General features: G+C 42.9%; 1 protein-coding gene across 1 annotated transcript; it reads left to right on the forward strand.

The window, feature by feature from the left end:
* Positions 1 to 5,631: 5,631 nt before the first annotated feature.
* Positions 5,632 to 8,357, forward strand: LOC147884786 (peroxidase 46-like). Its single transcript, XM_087397806.1, has 4 exons — positions 5,632 to 6,451; positions 6,755 to 6,943; positions 7,187 to 7,352; positions 7,630 to 8,357. Exons 1-4 carry the CDS (start codon positions 6,209 to 6,211, stop codon positions 8,043 to 8,045), a joined length of 1,014 nt encoding a protein of 337 aa, XP_087253932.1. The 5' UTR covers positions 5,632 to 6,208; the 3' UTR covers positions 8,046 to 8,357.
* Positions 8,358 to 25,058: the final 16,701 nt, after the last annotated feature.

Genomic DNA, 25,058 nt, shown 5'->3' on the forward strand with positions numbered 1-25,058 from the left:
CAAACTTCCTGTCAACTTAGTTCACCTCTTCTAATACTGCAAGGCTATTGCAAGCCTTCACTGCACCAATGAATGTTCGAGCATTCAGTTGGACATCTTCTTGCTATGTCCCAGCGTAGAAATTTAAAGCCGATACACCCTCTTCCTGCTTACTTCAGCCCATGCTCATGGTGGCAAACTAAGAAAACACATCAAGATAAGGAAATTGGTAAAAAACCCTCCATGCATCCTTCATGTGCCCACATTTTATGTACATATCCACCAAAGTATTCCCCACAAATACATCTAAGAGTAAGCCACTCTTCACTACTTGGAAGCAGATGGCTCTAACATTCTCTAGGCATCCTACTACCATGGATTTGTGGTCAAGCTGTTCCCCACCTTTCAATATTGTCAAGGTATTGCAAGCTTTCAATGTACCAACAAATGTTGGATGCAAGCCTTCCTAGCACATCGGGGCATATGGCTCCAAAGCTAGGTTGCTTGGGATATCCCTAGGTCATGTAATCTATGTAATGACATCATGATGAGGAAATTCATGGAAGACATGCCATGCATCCTCCAAGTCCCATTATAACGCATCCATATCAACAAAGGTATTTTCCACAAAAACACGTGAATCAGAGCCACTCTTTATTAAGTGTGAGTGGATGGCTTTACTTTTCTCCATGCATCTTCTTTTTGCAAGTTTCTCATTCCCTCTTCCAATAGTCCTATCAAGCTACTCTAGGCTTTCAATGTATTGACAAATGTTAGATGATTTGGTGTGACACTTTTATGGTGCATCTAGGCAGGTACAATCTCATTGCCCAATGTACAATAGAATCAAGGCGTTCCAAGGAGCCACAGTATGATGAGACAATTCTTGAAAGTTCCATGTTACCACATTTCACATACATGGCTAGTAATGTGTTTTCCATGAGCATGTTTATCTTAAAGTCCCTCTTTACTACGCGTGATTGGATTACTTAATACTGACCCTTCTCCTAGCATCCTATCTTTATAAGTTTTCTAGAGACTTGCTTCTACTTTTTCATAGTTGCCATGCTAGTGCAAGCTTCAATGTAGCTTCAATAGTTCAATCACTTGATTGGATACTTGCATGTGCATCAATGCAAATAACTCCAAATCTTGCTCACCTTCTTCTTGGTCGGCATACCCGAGGATCATAATGTTTGAGGAAATGACATTGCCACCATTAGATATGCTATTAAATACATGGTGAACCTCTACCATGCTCCCATGTTTCACATGCATATGAATTAAATTGTTTTCCTCAACCATGCACTTTCGTGCCTAAATTTCCTTAATGTCTCTCATCTGAGACAATCTCTTGTAGACACCATTTCCAGTCCTACATCCACTAATAAAATGATAGCAAAGGAGCAGCCTATGACCATAATCAATGAAAGCGCAAGGAGGGAAGCAAGCGTAGTATCTCCAATAAGAAAAGAGAGAGTGGAAAGGATGATACAAAAATGGACCACATCTCCGCACCATTCTTTTAAAGTCCTAGAAACCTCCAGGACAAATGCGAACTAAAGGACAATGTTCAGATGGAAAAGGAAAGGGTCTTTACTTGCCTAAACCCTAAACCCGAAGCTTGCACCATATAGACTATGTGGATCTCATTGGAGATCATGGGCATTACTTTCCTTTAAAGCTTAAAAGCTCGGTTCTGGGTTCTTTAGCATTTAGGCTATTCAGAACTCGAGTATCTCATGTGATACACTTCTCCAAGTCTACCATCATGGAATCTATTGATAAATCTATCCTCATAGCACTGCTTTGTGTTGTTCATCTCCTATTTGATGCTGGCATTGAATTTCTATTGCTTGGAACTTTGATCATAGATCACAACCTGCAAGCTAGAGACTACTCGTCCCAGCTACCCTCACCCAAATATGCTCTCCCATATCCAACTCAAACTAGTTCGACCAAGCTAAGAAGGTAGCAAAAGAGTCTCACTACCATGGCATTGCTAACTAGTAGCACCTCGCCAGCCTTCTTGTTCTTACCATGATGGATGCAAGGTCCTCGGCCATGTTATCTTTTGTGCCACCCTTCCCCTATGGAATCAGCTATAGTATCATAGCTTCATCCTCACCAACTCATCCTCTATCTCACTCTTGTATCCATGAACATCTGTTCAAAGGTGTCACAAAGTCATGCCGCAAACAATATGGCTAGACGTAGGTGGTGAAAGGAGAGTATCGGTGAGATTGCAGTAGACTTACATTCACATCCTCTTCCCTCTATGGACTAATGCATTTGAAATTTCTACCAGGACATCTTTAATCACATTCCAAGAGAAATTCACATTGAACAGTCTAAGAAGTTGCTCGGAGTAAATTCCCTTCCACCATGTTTTCCAACAGCTGCAAGCGTTAAAGGATCCTGATACATACTTCTTTAATCACATTCCAAGAGAAATTCCCATAGAATAGTCTAAGAAGAAGCTCGGAGTAAATTACTTTCCACCATGTTTTTCAATAGCTACAAGCATTAAAGAATCCTACATGCAGTATCAAGCAAAGGAGACACTATTGGCAGGCATGCTACAAATGCTATGACACAATCTATGCATTGTGGCTCCACAAAGAAATTTGTCCCGAATGCATGAAAGGATCTATAAGGTGAAAATGTCAAAAAAGAGAGAATGTCTAAGGTGATGTTGGCAAGTGGAGGGGAGCATAGTGGTTAATCACACTGATTCAGGACAGCAAAGTGTAGGGGTTAATGCCTGATTTAGAAATACATTTATGGGGGAGGGATCAAGAACCATGCCCAGCCCTACAATCAATTCTACTCCTACCATTTTGCACTTACACACTAGCATGCTGCCTCGTTGTTATTTTGATCATGCCTCACCTAGAGTTTTGTGTCTATTTGAATCGTTGGAGCTGTTGTGGTCACTGTGCTAAAGCTATGGCCTGAGGTGATGGTGTTGGCAAGAGAGAGCTATGAGTAGCAAAGGTTCTTGATGAGGCATTCCTCTTGACCTTCAGAAGTTGAATGGTAACATGGGGAAGCTTGCCCAGATGTGCCATTGTGGTAGATTCTCCCTTTGCATGCTCCCTTTGTTGCAAATATATGCAGTCTTTAGCACAAAGGTCTTCTATGCTTAACGTCTCTCTTATAAAACCTTACCATTTCCTTTTCCATGCATCCTCGCAAACAAAAGATGAGACTTACATTCAGGACGGCTTTCTTGAACACGGTGGTGCTTCTGCTCAAGCCTAGTCCTTGAGGGTGAAGAAATCATCCTCCTCCTCATGCGATAGGAAAATGATGATTTGAGGCCAGTTCTTGCTGCTAAGAAACACTGGAGAAGAAGTAGCCACGTAATGTTCTCCGACACCCACGGCAGTGAAGGAAAAAGCCTTGCTACTATTTCTCCTCCCCCTCCTCCATTGGCAGGCCCTCTTCCCTTTGCCAGCATGCTATTGCTGTTGCTTTTTTGAAGTGAGGATGCTTCCCTATCTGCTCTACTCTTGGCTGCCCTTTCCTTCATTGCATCTACTGCTACGGGCCCGTAGTTTGACACCACCACACCATTTATCATTACTCGCCAGCAATAGCCACCACCACCAGGCACAAACAACAGTGATTAATATCTACCTCTCTATCTCTCTCTCTCTCTCTCTCTCTCTCTCTCTCTCTCTCTCTCTCTCTCTCTCTCTCTCTCTCTCTCAGGCTCGAGGGGCTGAGCAGAGGTAGGAGAAAGGGAAGAGGCAACAGAAAGGAGAGCTCTCTCTCCCTCTTTCTCTCTGGGGCTCGAGGCGCTGAGCTGAGGGATGAGAAAGGGGGAGGCAACGGGAAGGAGAGCAGGTGTTAGGGGAGGGGCTCCATTGCTTCCCATGTCTCTACAACAATCAAGCAATTGTACACCTTTGCACGCCACTCTATCTCTCCCCTGACAACCATAGAGACAACTCTCCAACACTCGAGTGATTCCGCTCCTTTGCAAGCCTTGGAGAAGGAGTGCTGGGCAAGGCGAAGGAGAAATCTCCCGAATTCAAATTCGCATGCCCTTCGATGCTCCTTGCTAGCTTCCCTCCTCTTGACAGTCTCATAACACGTGGCGCCCTGCACTTTCCAACCACATGACATGTGGCAGTTGGAGGCTCTCTCCCCTAAATGACACGTGGTTATGTATTACCTCCCACTGTCCTTAATATATAGTAAGGGGGACGTGCCTATTTTGGCAAGAGCCATATAAAGGTGGTGTCATACAAGAGACAAAGAGAGCCTCTATCTTTAGAGAGATACCTAACAAAAGACAAAACCATTTAAGATTTCCATAGCAAAAGACAAAAACATTAAGGACCTCCACAAGAAAACAAAAACCTTTAAACCCTAAACACATTAGAAGCTCTTAAACTACTACTAACATACACTTAAAGCTCATACTAACCACGATTTGGATGGTCGAATTGACCAAATGAACTAACTTCAGAACTATGGACCTAAAAACCAAGCCATCCCTTAGGACCCTTTGCAGGGCCCAAAAAGTTTAGAGAAAGGACTGTTCTTTTTATCCATGGAAAATCTACAATAAGGGTTTTTTATTACGCCTTGAACGCACGTCATATTTGGGGTTTCTTTGTGTGTACCCCCTGGGGGTGCAATAGAAGATTGTTCCTACCACCCAATGAAGAGCTTGCAGCTTGATGTGACTCCCCAAGGTGGGGCTACTACACACAAGGGGACAGAGAGTGCTTTTGCAAGCAATGCCTCTACTGGGTGTGTTGGAGTGTCGAACTTGGTGAGGTAGGATTGTGTGGCCTTGGGGATGTTGCCAAGGGATGAATGGATGATGTGTATATGTAAAAGGTCATGAGTTACATGGGTCATAAGAATTTACTGAATTTGAGTGGCCCAACAACACGGTGCCTCTCATTCAAGTGAGGCAGCGACCACATGGAGCCATCCATAAGACCATAAATGTCATCTCAGCTAACTTTCACTCACAAATGCTTTAATTTAAGGAGCCCCCCTCTACACCGCCTTTCTAACTTTCTACATACAGCTTTGCCATCGTGCTTTGCCATCGTGCACCTTGTTGCTATAACGTAAGCCTGTGCCCTAAAATTAGTTATGGCGGTTACTTCTGCATTTTGTGATGCAAGCGGCGTGTTTGATGAAACTTTCCCGCTGGCAATGGCGGGCAATTCCAACAGCCTGCTGGCTATGGATTGGCTGCTCCTTAGCTGGCTTTTACTCTTACGGTGAAGAATCATCGGCTCTGCAGCGTCATCTACCGTTGTTGGATCATCCTTCAGGATCATTGTTCAGCTGGTTTTACTGAAGAATCATCCGCTCATCAGCTGCATCATCTATATTTGTTGCAGAAGAAGGATTTTACTCTTACTCTGTAGAATCATCCGCTGTGCACATCCTCTATGGTTGTTCATATGTCTTCTCGCACATTTTGTATCAGTCTCTCAGCTGGTTTTACTCTCACAGTTACGAATCATCAGCTCTGCATCACCGTCTATCGTTGTTGCAGAAGGATTTCACACTGGCGGTGACGAATTATCAGCTGTGCAGCTATCTATCGTTGTTGTTTCATCCTTCTTCTCCCTCGCACATGATTTTGTATCAGTCTCAGCTGGTTTTACTCTCACAGTGAAGAATTATCAGCTCTCCAGCATCATCTACCGTTGATTGTTCTCCGCACATTTTGTATCAGCAGCCTCATAGTCTCGTCGACACGCTGCTGTTGCTGTGAAGAGTCATCAGCTTTGCAGCATCATCTATCGTTGTTATTTCATGATTCTTCTCCATCCAGGCATCAGCTTTTTACCATCATCTATCGTTCATCTTCTCCATCCATCCTCGCACATCGCACCGTGAAAAATCATCAGCGGGTTTTACTCTCAAGGAGAAGAATAATCAGCTCTGCAGCATCATCTATTGTTCCTCCTTCTCCATCCTCACTCGCACATTTTGTATAACCTTCAGTATCGTCGACACGATCAACGAGGCTGCTCTTGCTGTGAAGAGTCATCCGCTGTTCAGCATCATCTATCGTTGTCGTTTCTCCATCCTCTCTCGCACATTCTCGTCGACACAATCAACGAGGCTACAAGGAGGCTGTAGCTGTGGTGCCGTTTCCTCTGTTGTTACCTCCTGCCTTAAAATCCCTGTACCCCTCCTCGCTTCTTTCGCTCCGTCGCATGCCTAGACCCACGGTGTTTTCAAGATGACGAGTCCTAGTTGTAAGCCATGCTTTCGGTTTCACTTCCTCGCTGCCTTTGCAGCTGTGATCGTGCTCTTGACTTTCCACCTGCGAGTTGCAAGCGCCCAAACTTCCGTCGGCTTCTATGGCAGCTCCTGTTCTCGGGCCGAGACTATCATTGCAGCTTCTGTGCGAGCTGCGGCTGCCGTTGACGCGTCCGTTCCACCGAAGCTCCTCAGGCTTCTGTTCCATGACTGTTTCGTAGAGGTAACTGCGTCATTCTCTGTCGATCGCCCACCTCTAGGACTGGATAACAACTGTGCCCTTTGAGAGCTGAGTGGCTGAGGCCACTCTATGGTTTAGATTCTTACCCGCGCACAATGCGAGAGTGCTTGATGATTGTGTTTTTCCTCCGGTTTTTGCTTTGTTTGTGTCACCTCCCCGTAAGATTATAAGGAGAGGATGCTAAGATCAGTTCTCAATCAGGAAAGACGATGTTAGTTAAACGCAGCCATAGAGTGGAAGTAGAAGCTCCCTCGTTGTTGTAAGCGCTCTTGTGCTGTATTGCAGGGGTGCGATGGCTCCGTTCTTCTAGACTCTACCCCATCGAATGCTGCAGAGAAAGCCGATCCTGCCAACGCCAATCTTGTAGGTTTTGGTGCCATCAATGGAATCAAGTCTACCGTGGAGCTGGTGTGTCCTGGTGTCGTCTCATGTGCCGATATCGTTGCTCTAGCTGCTCGGGACGCTGTTGTTGTGGTGAGAGGCATTTTCTACCCGTCAGCTGAAGTATGTGAATAGAAGTTGTAGACGCCTTGCGGATATGTCCCATGGGCTTCCCGTTTGCAGACGCTTTTGTGTACCTTTGATTCTCAACTCCGTTCAGAACTACGATGATAAAGCCCGCTTCTGGAATTGTCATTGAGCTTGCCAAAGGAGATCAAGTTTCTGGTGTGCGATAATAATTATTTGAATCATAAAGTCGTCGGAAAATTTTTGCAGATGGGGGGTCCTCACGTGGAAATCCCGACAGGCCGCAAGGATAGTTTCACGTCGTCTGCTGCAAACGTGCGTCCCAACATCCCTGATACCCCATTCAATTTGGACGAGCTGTTAAGCTTCTTTGGAAAGAAGGGGTTGTCTATACAAGACCTTGTGACTCTGTCAGGTACATTATGCTAATATTTACTTAATCCCACTCTGAAAGACCACGGGAGTCCTCAATTTTTGGTCTGGCTATGCCGTGGGCAATGCTGTTATCAGTTTGTGGTCGACTTTCGAAACGTTAGCTTTGAAGTACAACTACAGCAAACTTCTAAATGCAGAAATTTCCGCGTCGATTAGCTGATGTAATCGCTTCCCCTTGACGTGGATCTTCAGTGAGGATATTTGTTGTCCAGCATCTGAAGCTAGTGATTTCATGCTTTGTCGTTCATCTTGTCCAGGTGCACATACTGTGGGAGTTGCACATTGCACTGCTTTTAATGACCGTTTCACTTTCAACAGCGATGGCACTGTCACTCCTAGTGATCCCACTCTTGACCCCGCGTATGCTGCCCAGCTTATCAAGATGTGTCCCGCGAATCCCAAACCTGCTACCTTGATCGTCAATGATATCAAAACGCCTACTGTCTTCGACAACGCTTACTACGACGACATCGAAATTGGCCGAGGTTTATTCCACTCGGACGAAGTTCTGGCCAATGATGCAAGAACCCGAGGCTTAGTGCAAAAGTATGCTGCTGATCAAGCTAGCTTCTTCTCTAATTGGGAGGAATCGTTCCGCAAGCTCACTCTCATTCAAGTAAAGACGGGCTCTGAAGGAGAAGTTCGCAAGAAGTGCAACGTCTTGAATTCATGATTTGTTTTCGTGGTGGTTCATTTTCTACCAGCCCTCAATTTGTCTACGTTGGTCTCTTTCTTTCAGTGTTTTAGTCACTAGTGTACGATCATGGTTTTGTGTCAGTGAATCGTGATGATTCGTTCGTAGTTCGTCCTTGATTCAAACATTGTACTTCGCTGACGGTAGCTTGTGACTCGTTCATTGCATTGATCAATGATAATCGGTGCCGAATTGGGGTCTGAGAAGCTTGTGTCAGATCGAAAGGTTTGTAGACACTTGTTGTGTGCACAATTGTGGCTTGCAGTTGCAAGTTGCCACTTGCAAAAACGTTCTGAGCTGGTTGAATAATAGCAATCCATCATTGATCTTCAGCTGCCTTCTTTTACCTTTCGGAAAGGCACAGCTTCTATGCATATTGAAATTCAGTACGATAAGGACCTATTTCCAGGATGGAATTTGTGAATTTTTCGGACAAGATGAAATTTGTGACAATGTGAATAAAATAAAATTTTTCCAAGGGATCGGAATATCAGTTGAAACGAAAATGACATTATAGTTGTCACTGTTCGATGAAATTTTGTCAAGAAACTTCGGAATCTGGATGAAACAGTGTCGATACACACGGAAGACTTCGGAATCTGCATGAAACAGTACGTTGTCGATATACACAAAAGACACCAAACGCTATGTGCAGAAAACAAGATCGGACTCTTTCAGTCCCATTCTGCCCATCATAACTCATTTGGAAATCTCACATGAAATCCAATCCTGAGGATTAGATATGCTTGAAACTTCTAGGATGGCATCATACATATCTAACGTAGGACTGAAATATCTTGGGAACTCATCAAAATACCCTAAACCAGCAAGACTACAATCTCACACAAATCTGATCCCTTTAGGCTAATCCAATCCCTAGCGTAAGATTGTATACTCAACCCACCCAAGGATTGGATTAACATGAAGTCTGGTGCTAATCCAATCTCAGGGATTAGATTAGCATGAAGCCTCTTGAAAAATTTTATCTAAAAAGTTAAATACTTTTTTATGTAAATCATTTCTCCTTTTGTGAACATAGTTCTATGAAAATAGTTTTCAAGAAAAAGCATCAAAATGTGATCATATATTCTACTCACTTCTTTGGATTTATGGCCATTTTGTCTCCAAGTGTGGATTTGGAAAGCTGTTAGCATTGGGAGGAGGGAGGTACCATTTCAGGGAATAGTGAACAATGAGGGATTAGGGCTTTTATAGACTAAGATAATGACATTTATTCAAGGTGGAGAGGTTGAGAAATGTTGTACCAATAGATTGAATGACCTAAGCTTTGAGCATGAACTTCTCATAAAGAAAAGAGTAGATCAAAGAGCTTATCTATATGGTCATTAATGGGGGAAATCTTTTGCTGAGCTTTTTGTCATGAGCTTTTAGTGCACTCTAAGAATTTAGGTGAGCTTTTCAACCAATATCTACACGAGTGACCCCTAGAACTGATTGCAGGCGCTCTGGAAACTCTTGCAGTCCCCACCATCCACACTAGCATCTGGTTCACTGTACAAAACAATGCTTCACAGTGACTGCACATAATGCTCCATAGATTTGCAGTCTTGGGGATGTGTGGATCAATATGAAACAATTGGGATTACTTATTGCACTATGAGGAGATGTACATTCTAAGGAGTGGTATACTCAAATCGTGTGATGGCTCTATGCTGGCAGTACTACTTCAGTCCATTTATAATTTCAATGCCCATTTATGGAATAGGATGAGGTGATTCAAGATGGGCCTGCATTGGGTGTACTACACGATGCCATGAAGATTCTCTATACTAGAAGGAAGTGATGATACAGAGGACTGGGAGTAGAAATATGAGTCTCTTTCTCTAAGTTTTGTGGCAGCTACCAGTACTCTAAACCTTAAGCGCTAATAAATTAACTTTGTGTTTGATATGTGTTTAAAACATTAACCTTGCAACATGTGGACTTTATAACAACCCTGAACCTTAATCATATAAAAATTAAGCCGAGAACCACCGGCAATTGACAAGTACATAAATTGTGACCTAATGACATGCAAATGATGTGGCCACCATTTAACCTTAAGGAACTTGTGGAAGCAAGGTTGAATCCCACCCTCTAACATGGTATTAACGGCATGTAGGCAACACATCAACCTGCCATGCATGTCTCATGCATGTCTACATGCCTGAATCACCTATGTTGTATATCGACTTTGTAGTCTATCTTCCTCTAGCCATGAAAGTTGATCCCATCGGAATTCTATTGGCTCCTTGGGACCTAGTTTGTCCATGTTTATTTATCTAGATGATCCCTCTATTCCATGGTTCTCTATCCCTATGCTTGGGTTGTACCCCGGATTCACCTTATCTCTTTTTGGGCAAGCCTTTTTAATGATAAGAATATCATTGATCTTGTTGTTTCAGGTCCAATGACTAAAACCAAGCAATTTCTATCCACTACCATGGAGGATTCATGAAGACGTTCAGTTGAAGACAATGGAGACTTGGAAACCTTACTAAAAACATGCATTAAAAAATAACTTCACACATTTAAATATAATTTTAGTTTGCAAAACACATTCCAATCCCTTGATTCACAAATATAGCTAGCTTACATTGAATGGGTGGTCTACCCACAAAAAGACCTTATAGTTAAAGGCATGCCCATGGGGCAACAGAACGTTCAAACATCCCTACTCATTAACCTATCTCAGGGATATTCTAAACTCCCCACTATCCTAGCAAGCTCGTGATAACAAGCATTTGATAACTCGTGTGGACAATCTGTTGCACTGTCAATCACAGGCCTCGTTGCACACTCTTATCACCAATTGTTTGCTGCTCTCCATAGGCTTATATGTCCACAACAACTCCTCCTTACATGCATCGTATTCCTTATCCATGCTTTGGTGGTCAATACATCTCCAACGTCCACCATGTCTTGCGCAGAAACATATGTTATAAGCCTCACAGTTGCATCCATGTAATAGCAAAAATGATAACTAGGGGAAGGTTTCACCCTCTCTACCTGCTGCATGTTGCACACCTAGTTTCGAAGGATGTCCTTCTTGTAGCTTGATTCCTCTTGCTTCTTCGAGTCTGTTTTTGTGATGAGCCCATCCAAAAGGGATGTCAGATAGAAAAAAACTGCTTGGAAGGTTTTGGGGTAGGCAAACAATGATGGGGTGTTCATGGAGGAGGTAAGTGGGACGATGAGGACTCATAGTAGAAATATGTATCTCTTGGAGGAAGTAAGTGATGATGAGGAGGATTGGCAGTAGAAATATGAATCTCTTGGAGGAGGTAAGCGATGAGGCAGAGGACTAGCCACATGCGGAAACTTTCTTCCCTTTTTTTTAAAACATCACCTTCACTCAACACACTCGCCCAGTACCTAGTGGGTAGACTGCCTTGGACTGGTGCCCTAGCTAGTGGTCAAACACACACACACCCCACACTCGCCCACACGTTCAACCACCAAGTCAGTCCCTTGGCCCTTCATATGTGGGGGCCAAAATAGATTGGCATGTCATTCGTCACCAAGGAGGGCGAGGTGGTAATAAGTTTCTGCATAAATTTCCATATGTGGAAACTTATTACCACCTCAACCTCCATGGCACTGACAGACCAATCTATTTTTGTTGGTTTCAAATGTCCTACCAAGAGAGATGTGGCCTTACCCAAAGACATGGATTGGATGCAGCCACACCTCTACAGTGGTTGATGAAAATGGAATAAGAAAGGAGACTACAATGGATTATAAGAAGGCATGCCTAAGATGTTGAAGCTCACATGACATAAACAATGGCAAAGAGTGCAGCTCCCAACAATCTTGGAGATGCGAGTTGGAGTCATTTGACACAATGTTATTGATGCTCCTTGCTAGGGCAGTGAGGATCCTAAAGAAATATCATGTCATTTTTGCCCCTGCTGCCGCCACAACTAAGATAAGGGCGAGGAAGTAGATGATGGATGATGATTTTTTACGGATTGGAGGACATCAAGGAAGGCACCTCCGACCATGTTGATAGGCCTCTCCATCATAAATGCAATGAGGATTAGTTCATTGCCTCCTATGTTTGCCCCCGCTAACATTCTCTAGCTTCACGGGATCCTTCTCTTTCAGTAGAAGGATCAGTCTGAAGATGATGGTCTAGGTCTCCATAGCTAGGACCAAGGAGCTCTCTGAGCACACGTGGATATCCACATTGGGCATGACCATCTCTGGTAGGACCTCCTCATCAACCTATCTTGGTAGCTCCACCACTGCCTGCACTTCTAGTAGTAGGACTAGATGTCCAACATGCGGTTAACCCTTACAACTTCCTACTGCTCCTCGTAGAATGCAATGCGGGAGCTGCATCGTTCGTCATTTTTTTACTCTTAACAACATCACTTGAATCATTTGATCTGATTTTATGCCAAATTGGTGTATTTTGATGTCTAAAATTCTATCAACTATAAAGACTAAACTGTCAAATCCCTATACAGTGGTTCAAGACCATTTTTCATATGTGCAAAAGTGCTAGTTAGAGATTCAACGTGCTTCCATTTGAACTCATCCTCCTTGATATGAGCACTACTTGACAATGTTTTATGAATATAGAGAATTCATAAAAGGTGAACTTTTGAAGGATCTTTTTCATCTAAGCTAACACAAATGAAAGTGGGCCCTCAAAAGTGTGCCTTTTATGATTTTGAAATGCCATGTTGGGGTCCTAGATACGGTGCAACCCAAACCCTAATAAAGGTGGTTGGACATGCCAAAATCTTGAAAGGGCACTTTTTAAGACTGCCCCTAAAAAGCACCCTTTCCAAGATTATTTCTTGCACACATATCTATCCCTTTTAGAGCTTTTTATATGTGTGCACTATATACAAAAGGATGAAAAGTGTCTCTGCATAGTATGGAACAATGCATCCGCATGTCTCTGCATGATGCTCCATAGATTGTTGCGGAAGTCCACAATGCAATGTGGAAGCTAGGCACAACACTAGGCAATTTTGCAATATCTTAAAACTCTTGAATCTCCCACTTTGTGTGCAATGAATAGGTGTCTCCTTTATACCCAAAAAAGATGGGAAGACATGGAAAGAAATGAGGACCTTCTAGAGGTGAGTCCACCAGTTTTGTTCAAAAGATCTATGAATTGGTTTCATTTAGTCATTGTCTTTTTTATTTGTATTGGTTGTTTGCACAAGTACTTCAAAGAGCTATACATTGTGATTTGGGAGGACATGTGGAAGCAGCATGAGTATAAAGGCAAGCTCTCATACTCTGACTATAAATATGCCTACAGGGCAAGATCTAGAGCAAGACTCGGAATGTTTCATAGCAACAAGGCATAGTGGCAATTGAACCTACTACGAGGGTTGGTGTGGATGGGGATGGAGAAGAGGAAGTAAAAGCCCAAGATGAGACTTCCAAAGTAGGGGGCAATGAAGAAAAGGCTTAGATATCCCATCAATGGGTTCTTGGCAAGGAGTTAAAGCTTGGTCTACTACAAGATGTGATGTTAAGCTTTTATTTTGTAAAACATTCAGCTCCCTCACTAATACCTTTGTGTAGATTGTTGCCAAATGAGCCTATCCATATAGCCTCAAGTGCAATTTCTTCCCTCAGGGATAGTTTTGATGCAAAGGATTATGTTGAGTCTAGTGACCCTTTTCTCATGTCCCTTCACAAGCTAGGAAAAGTGAGGCACCCTTGGAGGTTACCCACCAAGATTTGCAAGATTCAGGGCCCACATGGGCATCTATCAATGAGCAATTTGAGAATTAGCTTGCAGTAGAGGGAGGAATTAAAAGGGAGGAAATTTTTACAGTGGGATGGCAATTATAGGTTGAAAGCCTGGTTAGCTTCATAGGTTGAAGGCCTACATTCATGGATTTATTTTTGCACAAGTCGTATATTGCATTGGAATGCAAATTATTTGCTCGTGCACTTTGTGCATTTCTTACAACATATGAGCATTACCCATCTCAACATGTTTGTGTGAGACATCAATTTTTGAAGGTGTACAAGAGAAAATAAGGAGAACTACTCCTTGCATTCAAGTCCATGAATGAGTGAATTTTTTGTCTTGCAAAATTCCTAGAAACTCAGGATAGTGGATAAGCCCGCCCTTGTGGATTTCTTGTCTAAGGAGGATAAATGATGGGTGGATATTGAGATGGTTCTAGATAGAAGAAAAGGAGGTTCACTACCTTGGTATACTACACCAGCCACACTGTGCTTTCACAACTTGTACGAAAGGTATATCTTTTTCATGTGAAACTAACTATTTGCACATTTTTTTGAGAAAATCTAAATTCAATTCATTAATATGCAAATCTAAATTCTTATAGGAAGACTTTGCAAATGCTGTAAAGAAGGCAATAGAGAATCTATCCAAGGAGGGCATGTCTGTGGTTGAATACTCTATGAAATACAATAAAGCTCTAAAGAGTGTGGAAAGAAACTTTCAAGACAGGGCCTACAAAACATTGCATATTGCGAACCCATCTAATGGAGATGGGTTCTTTCAATTACTATTTGGTCATGATTGGTCTCAAAAGGGCCTCATTTCGTGTCAAAGGAGAAATTATATACTTTGTGTGAGTCCAAATTTGCCCAAAGAGGTATGTTGCATCGTTGAGGACTTTAAATACTCTTTGGAATGGCATCTTGTCATTGTGCAGCTGTGTAATGCATGTATCTCTTGTCTTTTAAAGGAAAAAGGAAATTTTGCACATGATGTTGAATGCAAGATTAAAAGAAATGTTCTTTACTGCTAAAAACTTTAGTGACAATAAGAAGGTCCATTCATTTGTGAAGAAGGAGACATACTGGGAACCAATCTTCCTTTGTGGGCAAGCACTAGTAGAGGAGTTATGAACGTGCACTAGCGTAATAATGAGGCACAATCTTATCATGGTCAATAGTGTAGAGCTCGACACATGGCACTATATGCATTTACTCATGAGCACAGAGATGCCTAACTACATCACACAGCCTTTGCCTTGCCATGTTTGCTTGTGCAACTTCACCATCTGTCACTGTGCAACACAATCTTTTGCTGCGCTGACCACCATGCTGGTTCGAGCACAACCACGTTGGCCTGACAACATCACAAAACTTTTGCCTTGCCACCTACCATTATGCAGCTTCGCAATCTAGCGCTACGCAACACAATCTTTTGCTGTGCTGACCACTGTGTTGGTTCAAGCAATGATGTAGAAAATGGGTATGACAACTTCTTGAAGGAACAAATAGGATATCATTTGGGTAAGTCCTTCCATGAGCTATGGAATGACATGAAGAACACAATGGACCTAGAGAAGCAGCCACAGATGGAGCAATCCTCTAGGAGACTAGTGTACAAGTGGTATTTATTTTACTTCTTTCTATATCTTTAGGCTCCATTTGTCTCGGAGATGTATGAGCTAGCAATAATGTTGGATATGTTAGATGGATATGATCCTTGTGCCGAGGATGAAGGTGTTGCCATCCACTCCATCCACACCCAACATGGACAAGCAGGAGGACCGGTGCTGAATTCTTGAATGTTTGGAGCAGACAGGAACTGGATATTGGAGGTTGGAGGCAAATGCCCATTTTCCTTTTGAGCGCACCACAAAGGACAATTCATATGTTCATGGGGGTGCATAACGGTCAAGTCATCTATACAAGTAAGTTCAATACTTGCTATTATTAGTGCAATACATGGCTTTCATTTCCTTGAGATACTATCTGAATGTTAGTAATCTACCCAAATGGTTATTACATACATTCACAAAGCCTAGAGATGAGTTATTAATGTATTGCTAGCACGGGCAGCAAACTTGGACAGCAAGCTAAATGCATGTTATGCCATTATCTAGGCATAGATGATGACATTGGCTTGCAGCCTATCTTAGGAGATTTTTTAGATGCTTAGTAGTTAGCTGAGATTAGTACTAGAATCTTCATACTTGAGCCTACCTTTATCATGGAGTCTATTCTATCTTTTGTATTCCTCTTTTTTGTTAATACAAATTTTGTCTTTATTTTCGCACAAAGAAAAACAATTTTGAAACTATGGATTTGGATATTGACTGATACATGGATTATGAGAAGCAATGTTTTTTTAGTTCAAATTAATTAAAATTTTAAGGTTTTAAGTGTTATGATTTACTTTGGAAGGTAAGCATAATTATTATTTCTAGGAATGTGACCTAGTTTGTGGGCTGTCGAGTAAACTCATCGAGTGGCAGAAATGCAACATTCTAATCCACCCAACATGGAGGACTTCTCAATTACACTTTTTCATGTTAAACTATGTTAATTACCACAAAAAAAACAAAAAAGAAATTCAGTCTCAATAGAGAGAGTTATAGGGAGGGGAGACATATTTTCCTCAGCTTTAGAACTTATGACTCGTAGTAGATAATCCTCCTCAATGAAGCTTCTACCTCCTAAGACAATGCCACATCTAGGGAGAATTGATTCCCTCCTCTACATTAGGAGCTCCACCATCTGCACTTACACCACCCACTGTGCTGTTGGGACTTGCTCCCTCGTCGTTGTTGATCCGCAACCTCCTTCACTATAGTGCAACACCAATCCATTGTTCCTACCAAGTGATCTGGCTTTGATGGTGTGCTTGCTCAATGTCTATCAACCATTGCAGCAGAGGTGGCTACAAGTAGTCAATAGCACTCGGCTGTGACTACATTTCCCCCTCTCCATCTGCTCCACCACGATTACCCCAAAAGGCAGATTGAGGTTGATATGCTCCAACATTGTAGCCCTTTGCTCAAAAGTCTGAGGAAATAAAGTTGGCGGGTCTGGCAGAGGTGTAAAAGGAGTGTGGTACTTGGTGAAGTACCATGTCAAAAATTGTTCTACAGCATGCCAACAAGGTGGCCAAGGTCGCAAATGCAATGCCCACAAGCGTAAATTGAGTTTGAGCCAAAAGCGCATAGATCCCAACAATGCCACCTCATCTACAGTTGATTCTTGACCATCTCTGTTAAGTCATTGGGCATATCTGTTGAGATATCGAGCTCCACTCGTGATATGCCAGGGTGACTGTTGTGCATTTATGTCACCGACTTATTAGCTACAGATGCGGTTGGTATACCACCCACGAATAATAGCTGGATGATAGCTATCCTTATCTACACTAGTTTGTGGCTCAGTTAGTATGCCACCTTAGTTAGTTGAGTTTGGTTTGAGACCCACATATAGGGTTCTTCTATTTCTTTGTACTAGAGTTCTTTTTGGCTTTCACAACTAAGAAGAGGAAAACTGTTTTCAGCCTCCACCTTTGCGTGTATTCCCCCATTGTGTATGTGAGAAAGCCGCAAGTGAGACTCCTTCCCTCTCTCCCACTATCTTCACATGGTATCAGAGCCTTGTTCGTGGTAAGGAGCTCAAGAAAGCAAACCAAGTTCGTGGTGTCCTGGTAAGAGGACCAGTGTTGCTTTCCTTTTCGAGTTTGGGAGCAAATCTCTGCAGGTAGCACAGCCGGAAGTGCAAGAGTGCACTGTTTCAGATTGAGATGCCCTTTGCGGTGTGGCAAGAAGGCATTTCGGGGCCCGTTTTGAGGCCATTTCGGGGCCTATTTTGAAGGCGGAAGTTCTTCACAGGCACTCTAAAAAAGGCCCCGTTTTTGCTGTGCGACCACTGCTCTGCTGGTCCATGAAAAGTTGCTGCAGAAATTGCATTGTATGCCTGTGCGTAGAGATATTGGGAGTTGCAGAATCATCCTTGTTGCTTGTTGATGCAAAATCGTCACTAGGAAGTGACTGTGTGGTCAAATACCACTTTCATCAGTTTTGCAGATCTGCCCGTGTGAGGCAAAAGCTGTGTTTTTTTGTAGTGATAGAATATTTTGCTGTGTTCTGTAATGGCGTCTTATTCTCTTTCACAGATTGTCACTGAAAAGCTTGACAAGAACAACTTCCAGGCATGGAAGTCTAGAATGATGAATTTCCTTATGGGAAAAGGCTATTGGGAGTTCATTATAGGAAATGAAGAGGAACCAGTTCTTCCTAATGTTCCCAATCAACAGGAAATGCAGGCATTTGAAGGATGGCATGAGAGAGCCAGAAAAGTTATGTACTGGCTTTCTATCAGTATTTCGGATTCTATGATTGTGCATATTCAGGATGCAAGTACGCCAAAGGAGGCATGGGATACTTTGGCAAAAATGTACAGCACAAATACGCAAGCCAGAAAAATGCACCTCAAACAGGAGTTGCACAATGTGCAGAGAGAAAATTTGAGCATCAATGACTACCACATGAAGGTGAAGAAAATTGCAGATGCACTTGCTTCCATTGGGTCTCCAGTGGAAGATGATGATCTAGTTTCTGTGACCTTGAATGGTCTAGGAAAGGATTATGCACAGTTTCGAACATCCATTGCAGTCCGTGAAAAATTTCCTGATTTTGAGGAGTTATTTGCTTCTCTAATTTCTGAAGAGCAAAGAAATGGGGGTGCATCTTCTTCAAGTGGAACTTCAAAAGAAACTGTCTTCTACTCAAATGCTGGAAGAGGTAGAGGCAAAGGTAGAGGAGGCCGATCTGGAGGCCGTGGTAGAAATCAGAATATGTAGCAAACTCAAGAAAACCAGTCCTATGGAGGACGTGGTAGCTCTAGAGGCAGGGGGAGCCAAAGAGGCCGTGGTGGATGGCAGAGAGGCCAAAATGCAAACAGCAATGTTGAATGCTACTACTATGGTAAAATGGGTCAAATGGCAAAAGACTGCTACAAAAAGCAGAATGACATTATGAATGGAAAATTGCAGCAAGGCAATTATGCATCTTCTAGCAGACAGGGTGATGATAGAAATGAGCATCTATTTATGGTGCAGCACATGACCAATTCTGTGACAAGTGCAGAAGAACGAAATGATGTGTGGTATGTTGACTCAGGTGCATCAAACCACATGATAGGTCATGCAGAATGGATGCAGGATGCAAGGAAAATGGGAAAACCAGGATTTGTGGACACTGATGATGATACTGCACATCCTATTGTGCAGATTGGTAAAATTCCTTTGTCTATGCAGGATGGGAAAAAGAAATACCTGTCTGATGTATTTCATGTCCCGAACATCACCAAGAACCTGGTTTCTATTGGTCAAATGGTTGAGCAGGGCTTGCAGGTCAGATTTAATCCTCATGGATGCTTTGTTGAGGATATGAAAAATAACGGTCACTTGATAGCAAAAGGAAAGAAGAAGGGTAGGATGTTTACACTGGATTGGACATGCCTGAATTGAGTGGAGCAATGTTTGCACATGGGACCGGTGTAGTTGATATCTGGCATAAACGCATTGGTCATGTTAATGTTCAGTGACTTAAATTGATGCAGGCCCAAAATATTGTTGCAGGATTGCCTAAATTCAAGGTTGCAAAAATGCATAAGGTATGTGAAGCCTGTCAATTTGGAAAACAGGCAAGGAAACCATTTCCTAGGCATGTTCAAGAGAGCAAGAAGCAATTGGAATTAATCCACTCTGATGTGTGGACTACTAAAGCTGCATCTATTGGAGGCTGTCATTATTTTGTCACTTTTATTGATGACTACAGCAGAAAAATTTGGGTGCATTTTATGAAAAAGAAAAGTGAAGTGTTTGGGCATTTCAAAGCTTTTAAAGCTATGGCTGAAAAAGAAATAGGCATGCAAATAAAATGCCTAAGGTCAGATGGAGGGGGAGAGTACCTCTCAAATGAGTTTGCAAGGTTCCTGCAGGAGCATGGCATAAAGCAGCAATATTCATGCAGTCATACCCCACAGCAAAATGGACTTGCAGAAAGGAAAAACGAGCATATTGGAGAGGTATCTCGAGCCATGCTAAATGAAAAAGATCTACCAGATTATTATTGGGCTGAAGCAGTTGCTACAGCAGTGAATAGGACTCCCACTGCAGCAATACATGGCATGACGCCAGAGGAGATGTATACTGGTAGGAAACTAGACATTTCTCATTTGAAAATTTTTGGTTGCATTGCCTATGTTCATGTGCCAAATGAGTTGAGGTCCAAGTTGGACCCAAAAGCTGAGAAGTGCATCTTTGTTGGTTATTCTCTGCAGTAGAAAGGGATAGATGCTATAACCCTTCTACTCGTAAGTTTACAGTGAACAGAGATGTTGTTTTTGATGAGATGAGCAGCTGGTATAAACCAGTAAATGTGATGATTGATATAGATGCACAAAATGGTAATGCTGCATAGAATTCACAGCAGCAATCACAAAATATCAGTGGACCTACAGTGTCCTCTAGTAGTGGTTCACATACTTCGCCATGGATAGGTAGATTGAGATCAGGAGAATCTCTTCAAAGCAATGCAGATAGTGGTATGCAGGTATCACGAGAAGGAAAAGAGAATGTAGATCAGCCCACGTTTGATGTGAATGCAGGTCACTCTTATGTGGATGGTGAATCCAGTGGCTCAGAACAGAGCATTGATGATGAGTTGGGTATTCCTTCACTTGTTACACCTGGAGTAAGGAAGACCAGGGATGTTTTGAGAGCACCTGGAAGTGAGCCTATTTTGCGCAGGTCTACCAGAGCTAGGTATCCTGTGGATAGGCTGAAATATGATGGATTTATAGCCATTCACTATGCCTATATGGTCTAAGTGATACAGGATCCAGAACCCACTTCTTTTGAGCAAGCCATGGGGAATGAAAAATGGGAGAAAGCCATGGATGAAGAAATGGATGCCTTGGAAGCAAATGCTACATGGGAATTGGTGCCTTTGCCTAAAGACAAGAATGCAATTGGCTGTAAGTGGGTTTATAAGATCAAGCACAATGCAGATGGTTCTGTGAACAGATACAAGGCAAAATTAGTTGTCAAGGGGTATGCACAGACATATGGCATTGATTATGAAGAAACATTCAGTCCGGTTGCAAGGATGGCAACTGTAAGAGCAGTCATTGCTATGGCTACATCAAAGGGATGGTCTTTACATCAGATGGATGTAAAGAATGCCTTCTTGCATGGTGATTTGCAAGAAGTCTTTATGGAGCAGCCACCAAGTTATGTTCATGCTGTTCATCCTGAGTTTGTTTGCAGGTTGAAGAAAGCCTTGTATGGCTTGAAGCAAGCACCTAGAGCATGGTCTGACAAGATAGGACAGTATCTTGTCACTATTGGCTTTCAGATCTCCAAGGCAGATTTCTCACTCTATGTGAGAAAAACAGAGAAAGGTATTATGCTGCTTGTCATTTATGTTGATGATTTGATCATCACAGGTGATAGTGATGAAGATGTCCTTCATGTGAAAATGCTATTGAAGCAGAAGTTTGAGATGAAGGATTTGGGAGAGCTGCGTTATTTCTTGGGCATTGAGGTGATTAGATCACCAAGTGGGATACAGCTCTTGCAGAGGTAGTATGGATTGGACATGCTGTCCAAATATGGGATGACAGGCTCTAAGCCTATTTCAGTTCCTTTGGAGCAGAATGTGAAGCTGAGCACAGATGCAGGTGAGCTTCTGGAAGACCCTACTATGTACAAATGCATAGTAGGAAGTTTGATTTATATGACTATTACCAGGCCAGATTTGAGCTATGTTGTTGGATTGGTAAGTCAGTTTATGCAGGCTCCAAGGAAACTACATTTGGATGCGGCTAGATGCATACTCAGGTATGTGAAGTCCACATTGCAGTATGGACTATTTTATGAGGCTGGGGTTCAGATACAGTTGCATGGATACACTGATGCTAATTGGGCTAGTAGTATTTCTGATAGACGATCTACCAGTGGATATATGTTCTCTTTTGGGAGTGCTGTAGTCACTTGGAGTAGCAAGAAACAGCCTACAGTTGCCTTGTCGAGCACAGAGGCTGAGTACAGGGGTGCAGCAATGGCTGCATGTGAGGTAGCTTGGTTGCATAAGCTACTATATGATATGATCAGTCTACAGATGGGCCAGTTGTCATTTATTGTGACAACATGAGTAGTATACACTTGGCAAATAACCCAATTTATCATGCTAGAACAAAGCACATTGAGGTGCATTATCACTATGTGCGGGAGAAGGTTTTACTAGGTCTTATTGATCTAGTTTATGTCAGCACAGAGGATTAGGTAGCTGACATATTCACGAAGGCATTGGGCGTAGAGAAGCTGCGCAAGTTCAAAGACTTGCTTGGTGTGCACGAATTGGGATTGAGCTCGAGGGGGAGTGTTGAGATATCAAGCTCCACTCGTGATATGCCAGGGTGACTGTTGTGCATTTATGTCAGCGACTTATTAGCTACAGATGCGGTTGGTACACCACCCACGAATAATAGCTGGATGACAGCTATCCTTATCTACACTAGTTCGTGGCTCAGTTAGTATGCCACCTTAGTTAGTTGAGTTTGGTTTGAGACCCAAATATAGGGTTCTTCTATTTCTTTGTACTAGAGTTCTTTTTGGCTTTCACAACTAAGAAGAGGAAAACTGTTTTCAGCCTCCACCTTTGCGTGTATTCCCCCATTGTGGATGTGAGAAAGCCGCAAGTGAGACTCCTTCCCTCTCTCCCACTACCTTCACAATATCTTCCCAGTTTGCATGTGTGGGTTCTATTATTATGGCTTTTCCTTTAGCCACATCGTTGCCACATGTACCCTATGCACTCGGAGTGTGGATGGTGAAAGCGCTCCCCATTAACCAATCTAGAAACTCTTCTAGTCCCACCACCCGCATCCACTTTTGGTTCTTGATGATAGAAAAGAATGCTAAGGCACATCTTTGGAACAACAACATGGCACCAGTGCAAGACCTGAGTGTTTCGTTCTTCTTACACATCCAGTTGCACATTGCCCAAAAGGTCATTGAGCTACGTCACATTAATCGACACATCATCGGGCACTATGGCAAGGTAATGTGCCAATCCATCCATCATCAAGTGTCGCACCTACTCCACCCTCGTAGATCTTACATACTTGTTGTGGAGTTATTGGACATGTTCTACTCCACCTACTGCACAGGAGGTTCCAACTACTAACCTTGCCTAGCTTGTACCTACAATGCAACGTTTTTCTTGTGCAGCACTGCCACCTCTCTTTGCAAGTCCATGAGTTACCGTTGTTAATGCACCCACTAACTAGCCATTTACAACATATGATTGGCATAAGCCACCGAGCCGACAGTGAATCCATCTACTTTGGGGCTCATGAGACAATTGGTGCAAGGATTGCAATTGTAGTGACTACCGTGCTCTTTATAGCTACCGATGGCATCGACAACAAAGAAGTAGTAGTAGCTGGTGGCACAATTGTCTCCCTCCACCTCCATATAGAGCTACCAAACTCGAGCTATCTTTCCACCATTGAAACCCGCTCCATTGCACTATTTGCAACCAATAGAATGGCCTCCACAACCATCATTGACACTGGCATTGGTAACTCCTCAACCATTGATACCATTGTTGATACAAAGTTGTCAGTGAGTCAATAGTCACAAAGTCGGGAGATGAGGATGCTGGAGGGTAGAAGTAGAAACTGAAGGTGTTAGACTCTGTGCTTCATCTATGCGCTACCACTTTAAGCTAGACCCGGATAACCAAACGAGGCCTTGCAAGCTGCAACACAGTTGTTGAACCTTCACCTCCGTTGACACTTGGTGGGTGATGACCATCCAGCACCAGCACTTGAACTCGAGCATCGCTCCTTATGCAAGCCTCTGTTTCCCTCAACAAAGGGAATAGGATAGATAGGATTTGACCTATCTTCTTGTGGATCTATTCCTTGAGCTCGCTCCGGTAATCTAGTAGCCTCCACTCAAATCTGCTCCTTTTGAACTCTGTCTTAAGCCACCAGCTAGGCCTCTGCTAGCCATAGGATACTACGTGTTTGGATAGACATGGTGTAAGTCTTTGCTCCAACGCTCAGTAGAAACACTCTCAAATGTTTGCATGTGCATAATTGCTCAATCGATACTCAACCCAATGCCCCTGCCCGAACTCCTACTCCATTATTGCCTAGTTGCATGAAGATGGTGCCTGGCTAGCTCCATCAAACGAAAGAAACACACGGTCATAAATCAAATCCTTTGTGAGCACGCGTTTTTCACCATTAACATTTATGAAGTTAGCATTGGCATGATGTGCACACATCCAACTATCCTGTGAGTGGATCAATTCACACCCCTAATCGATTCTTCTATAGCTTTGAATTCAAAAGTGACAAAGCCATAGGTCCATTTCACCATCTACCAGGTTCGGTAGCAGAGTGAGAGCGAAAAACTGTACCATTTCCATCACCATACAAGCAAGTTGCAAAGTAGACGCACAAGATAGCAAGATGGTGTGAGCAAGGGATGACTATGAGATACAGGCAAGTTGCAGAGGAGGATGGTGCAAGCAAGACATGGTGCAACTTGTAGAGCAAGATGGTACGAGTTGCAAAGCAAGATGGTGCGAGAAAGAGATGATTGTGAAATGAACCAAGAAACCCCAAGTTACACACAAAGAGGCATGCATACTTCCTTCCAATACAGAGAATGCAAGCCTGTCTTGAATCACCCACAATTTGCATGGTGTTGTGCGCTACACCAATGCAAGCCCATCTTGAATCACCTCACCCTACTCCCTAAATGGGCATTGAATATAGCCCTCATGATAATAGCGATGCAAATAAGAAGTGGAAGCACGTGCCCTTTTAGATCCACCACAAAGAAAGAAGTAGGCTTCCTTTGCATTAAAGATTTAGAAAACTCCTCTAGTCCCACCACTCGCATCTGGTTCTTCACGGTGCAGAACATCTCCACACATCTCTACACGATGCTCCATACATTCTTGCCCGATCTATAGCTGTAGTGTGAAAGCTAGGCACAACACTCAGTGGTTCCACAAGATGCCCCGCATGAATCTTCATAGCAGTAAACCTTGTTCCTTGAGAATTTGCATGGACCACCGCACCGTAGTGCAAATACTACTGGGCAAGCATGAACAACTGCATGTAGTCGCCCTCCATGCCTTTACAATGTCATGTGCAAAAAATTGTTGGTGGTTGGAAAAGCTCACCAAAAAATAGGGGTGT

The sequence above is a fragment of the Dipteris shenzhenensis genome, chromosome 26 (genome assembly GCF_047967505.1).
Source record: "Dipteris shenzhenensis isolate YYH24624 ecotype China chromosome 26, Dip_SZ_1.0, whole genome shotgun sequence".
NCBI classification, from domain to species: domain Eukaryota; kingdom Viridiplantae; phylum Streptophyta; class Polypodiopsida; order Gleicheniales; family Dipteridaceae; genus Dipteris; species Dipteris shenzhenensis.

What these genes read in the sequence shown, in the direction of transcription:
- LOC147884786 (XM_087397806.1), top strand. Translation starts at nt 6,209, where the DNA reads ATGACGAGTCCTAGTTGTAAGCCATGCTTTCGGTTTCACTTCCTCGCT. An exon ending in CTCGGGACGCTGTTGTTGTG is followed by an intron (nt 6,944 to 7,186) that starts GTGAGAGGCATT and finishes AAATTTTTGCAG; the next exon opens with ATGGGGGGTCCTCACGTGGA. An exon ending in AGACCTTGTGACTCTGTCAG is followed by an intron (nt 7,353 to 7,629) that starts GTACATTATGCT and finishes CATCTTGTCCAG; the next exon opens with GTGCACATACTGTGGGAGTT.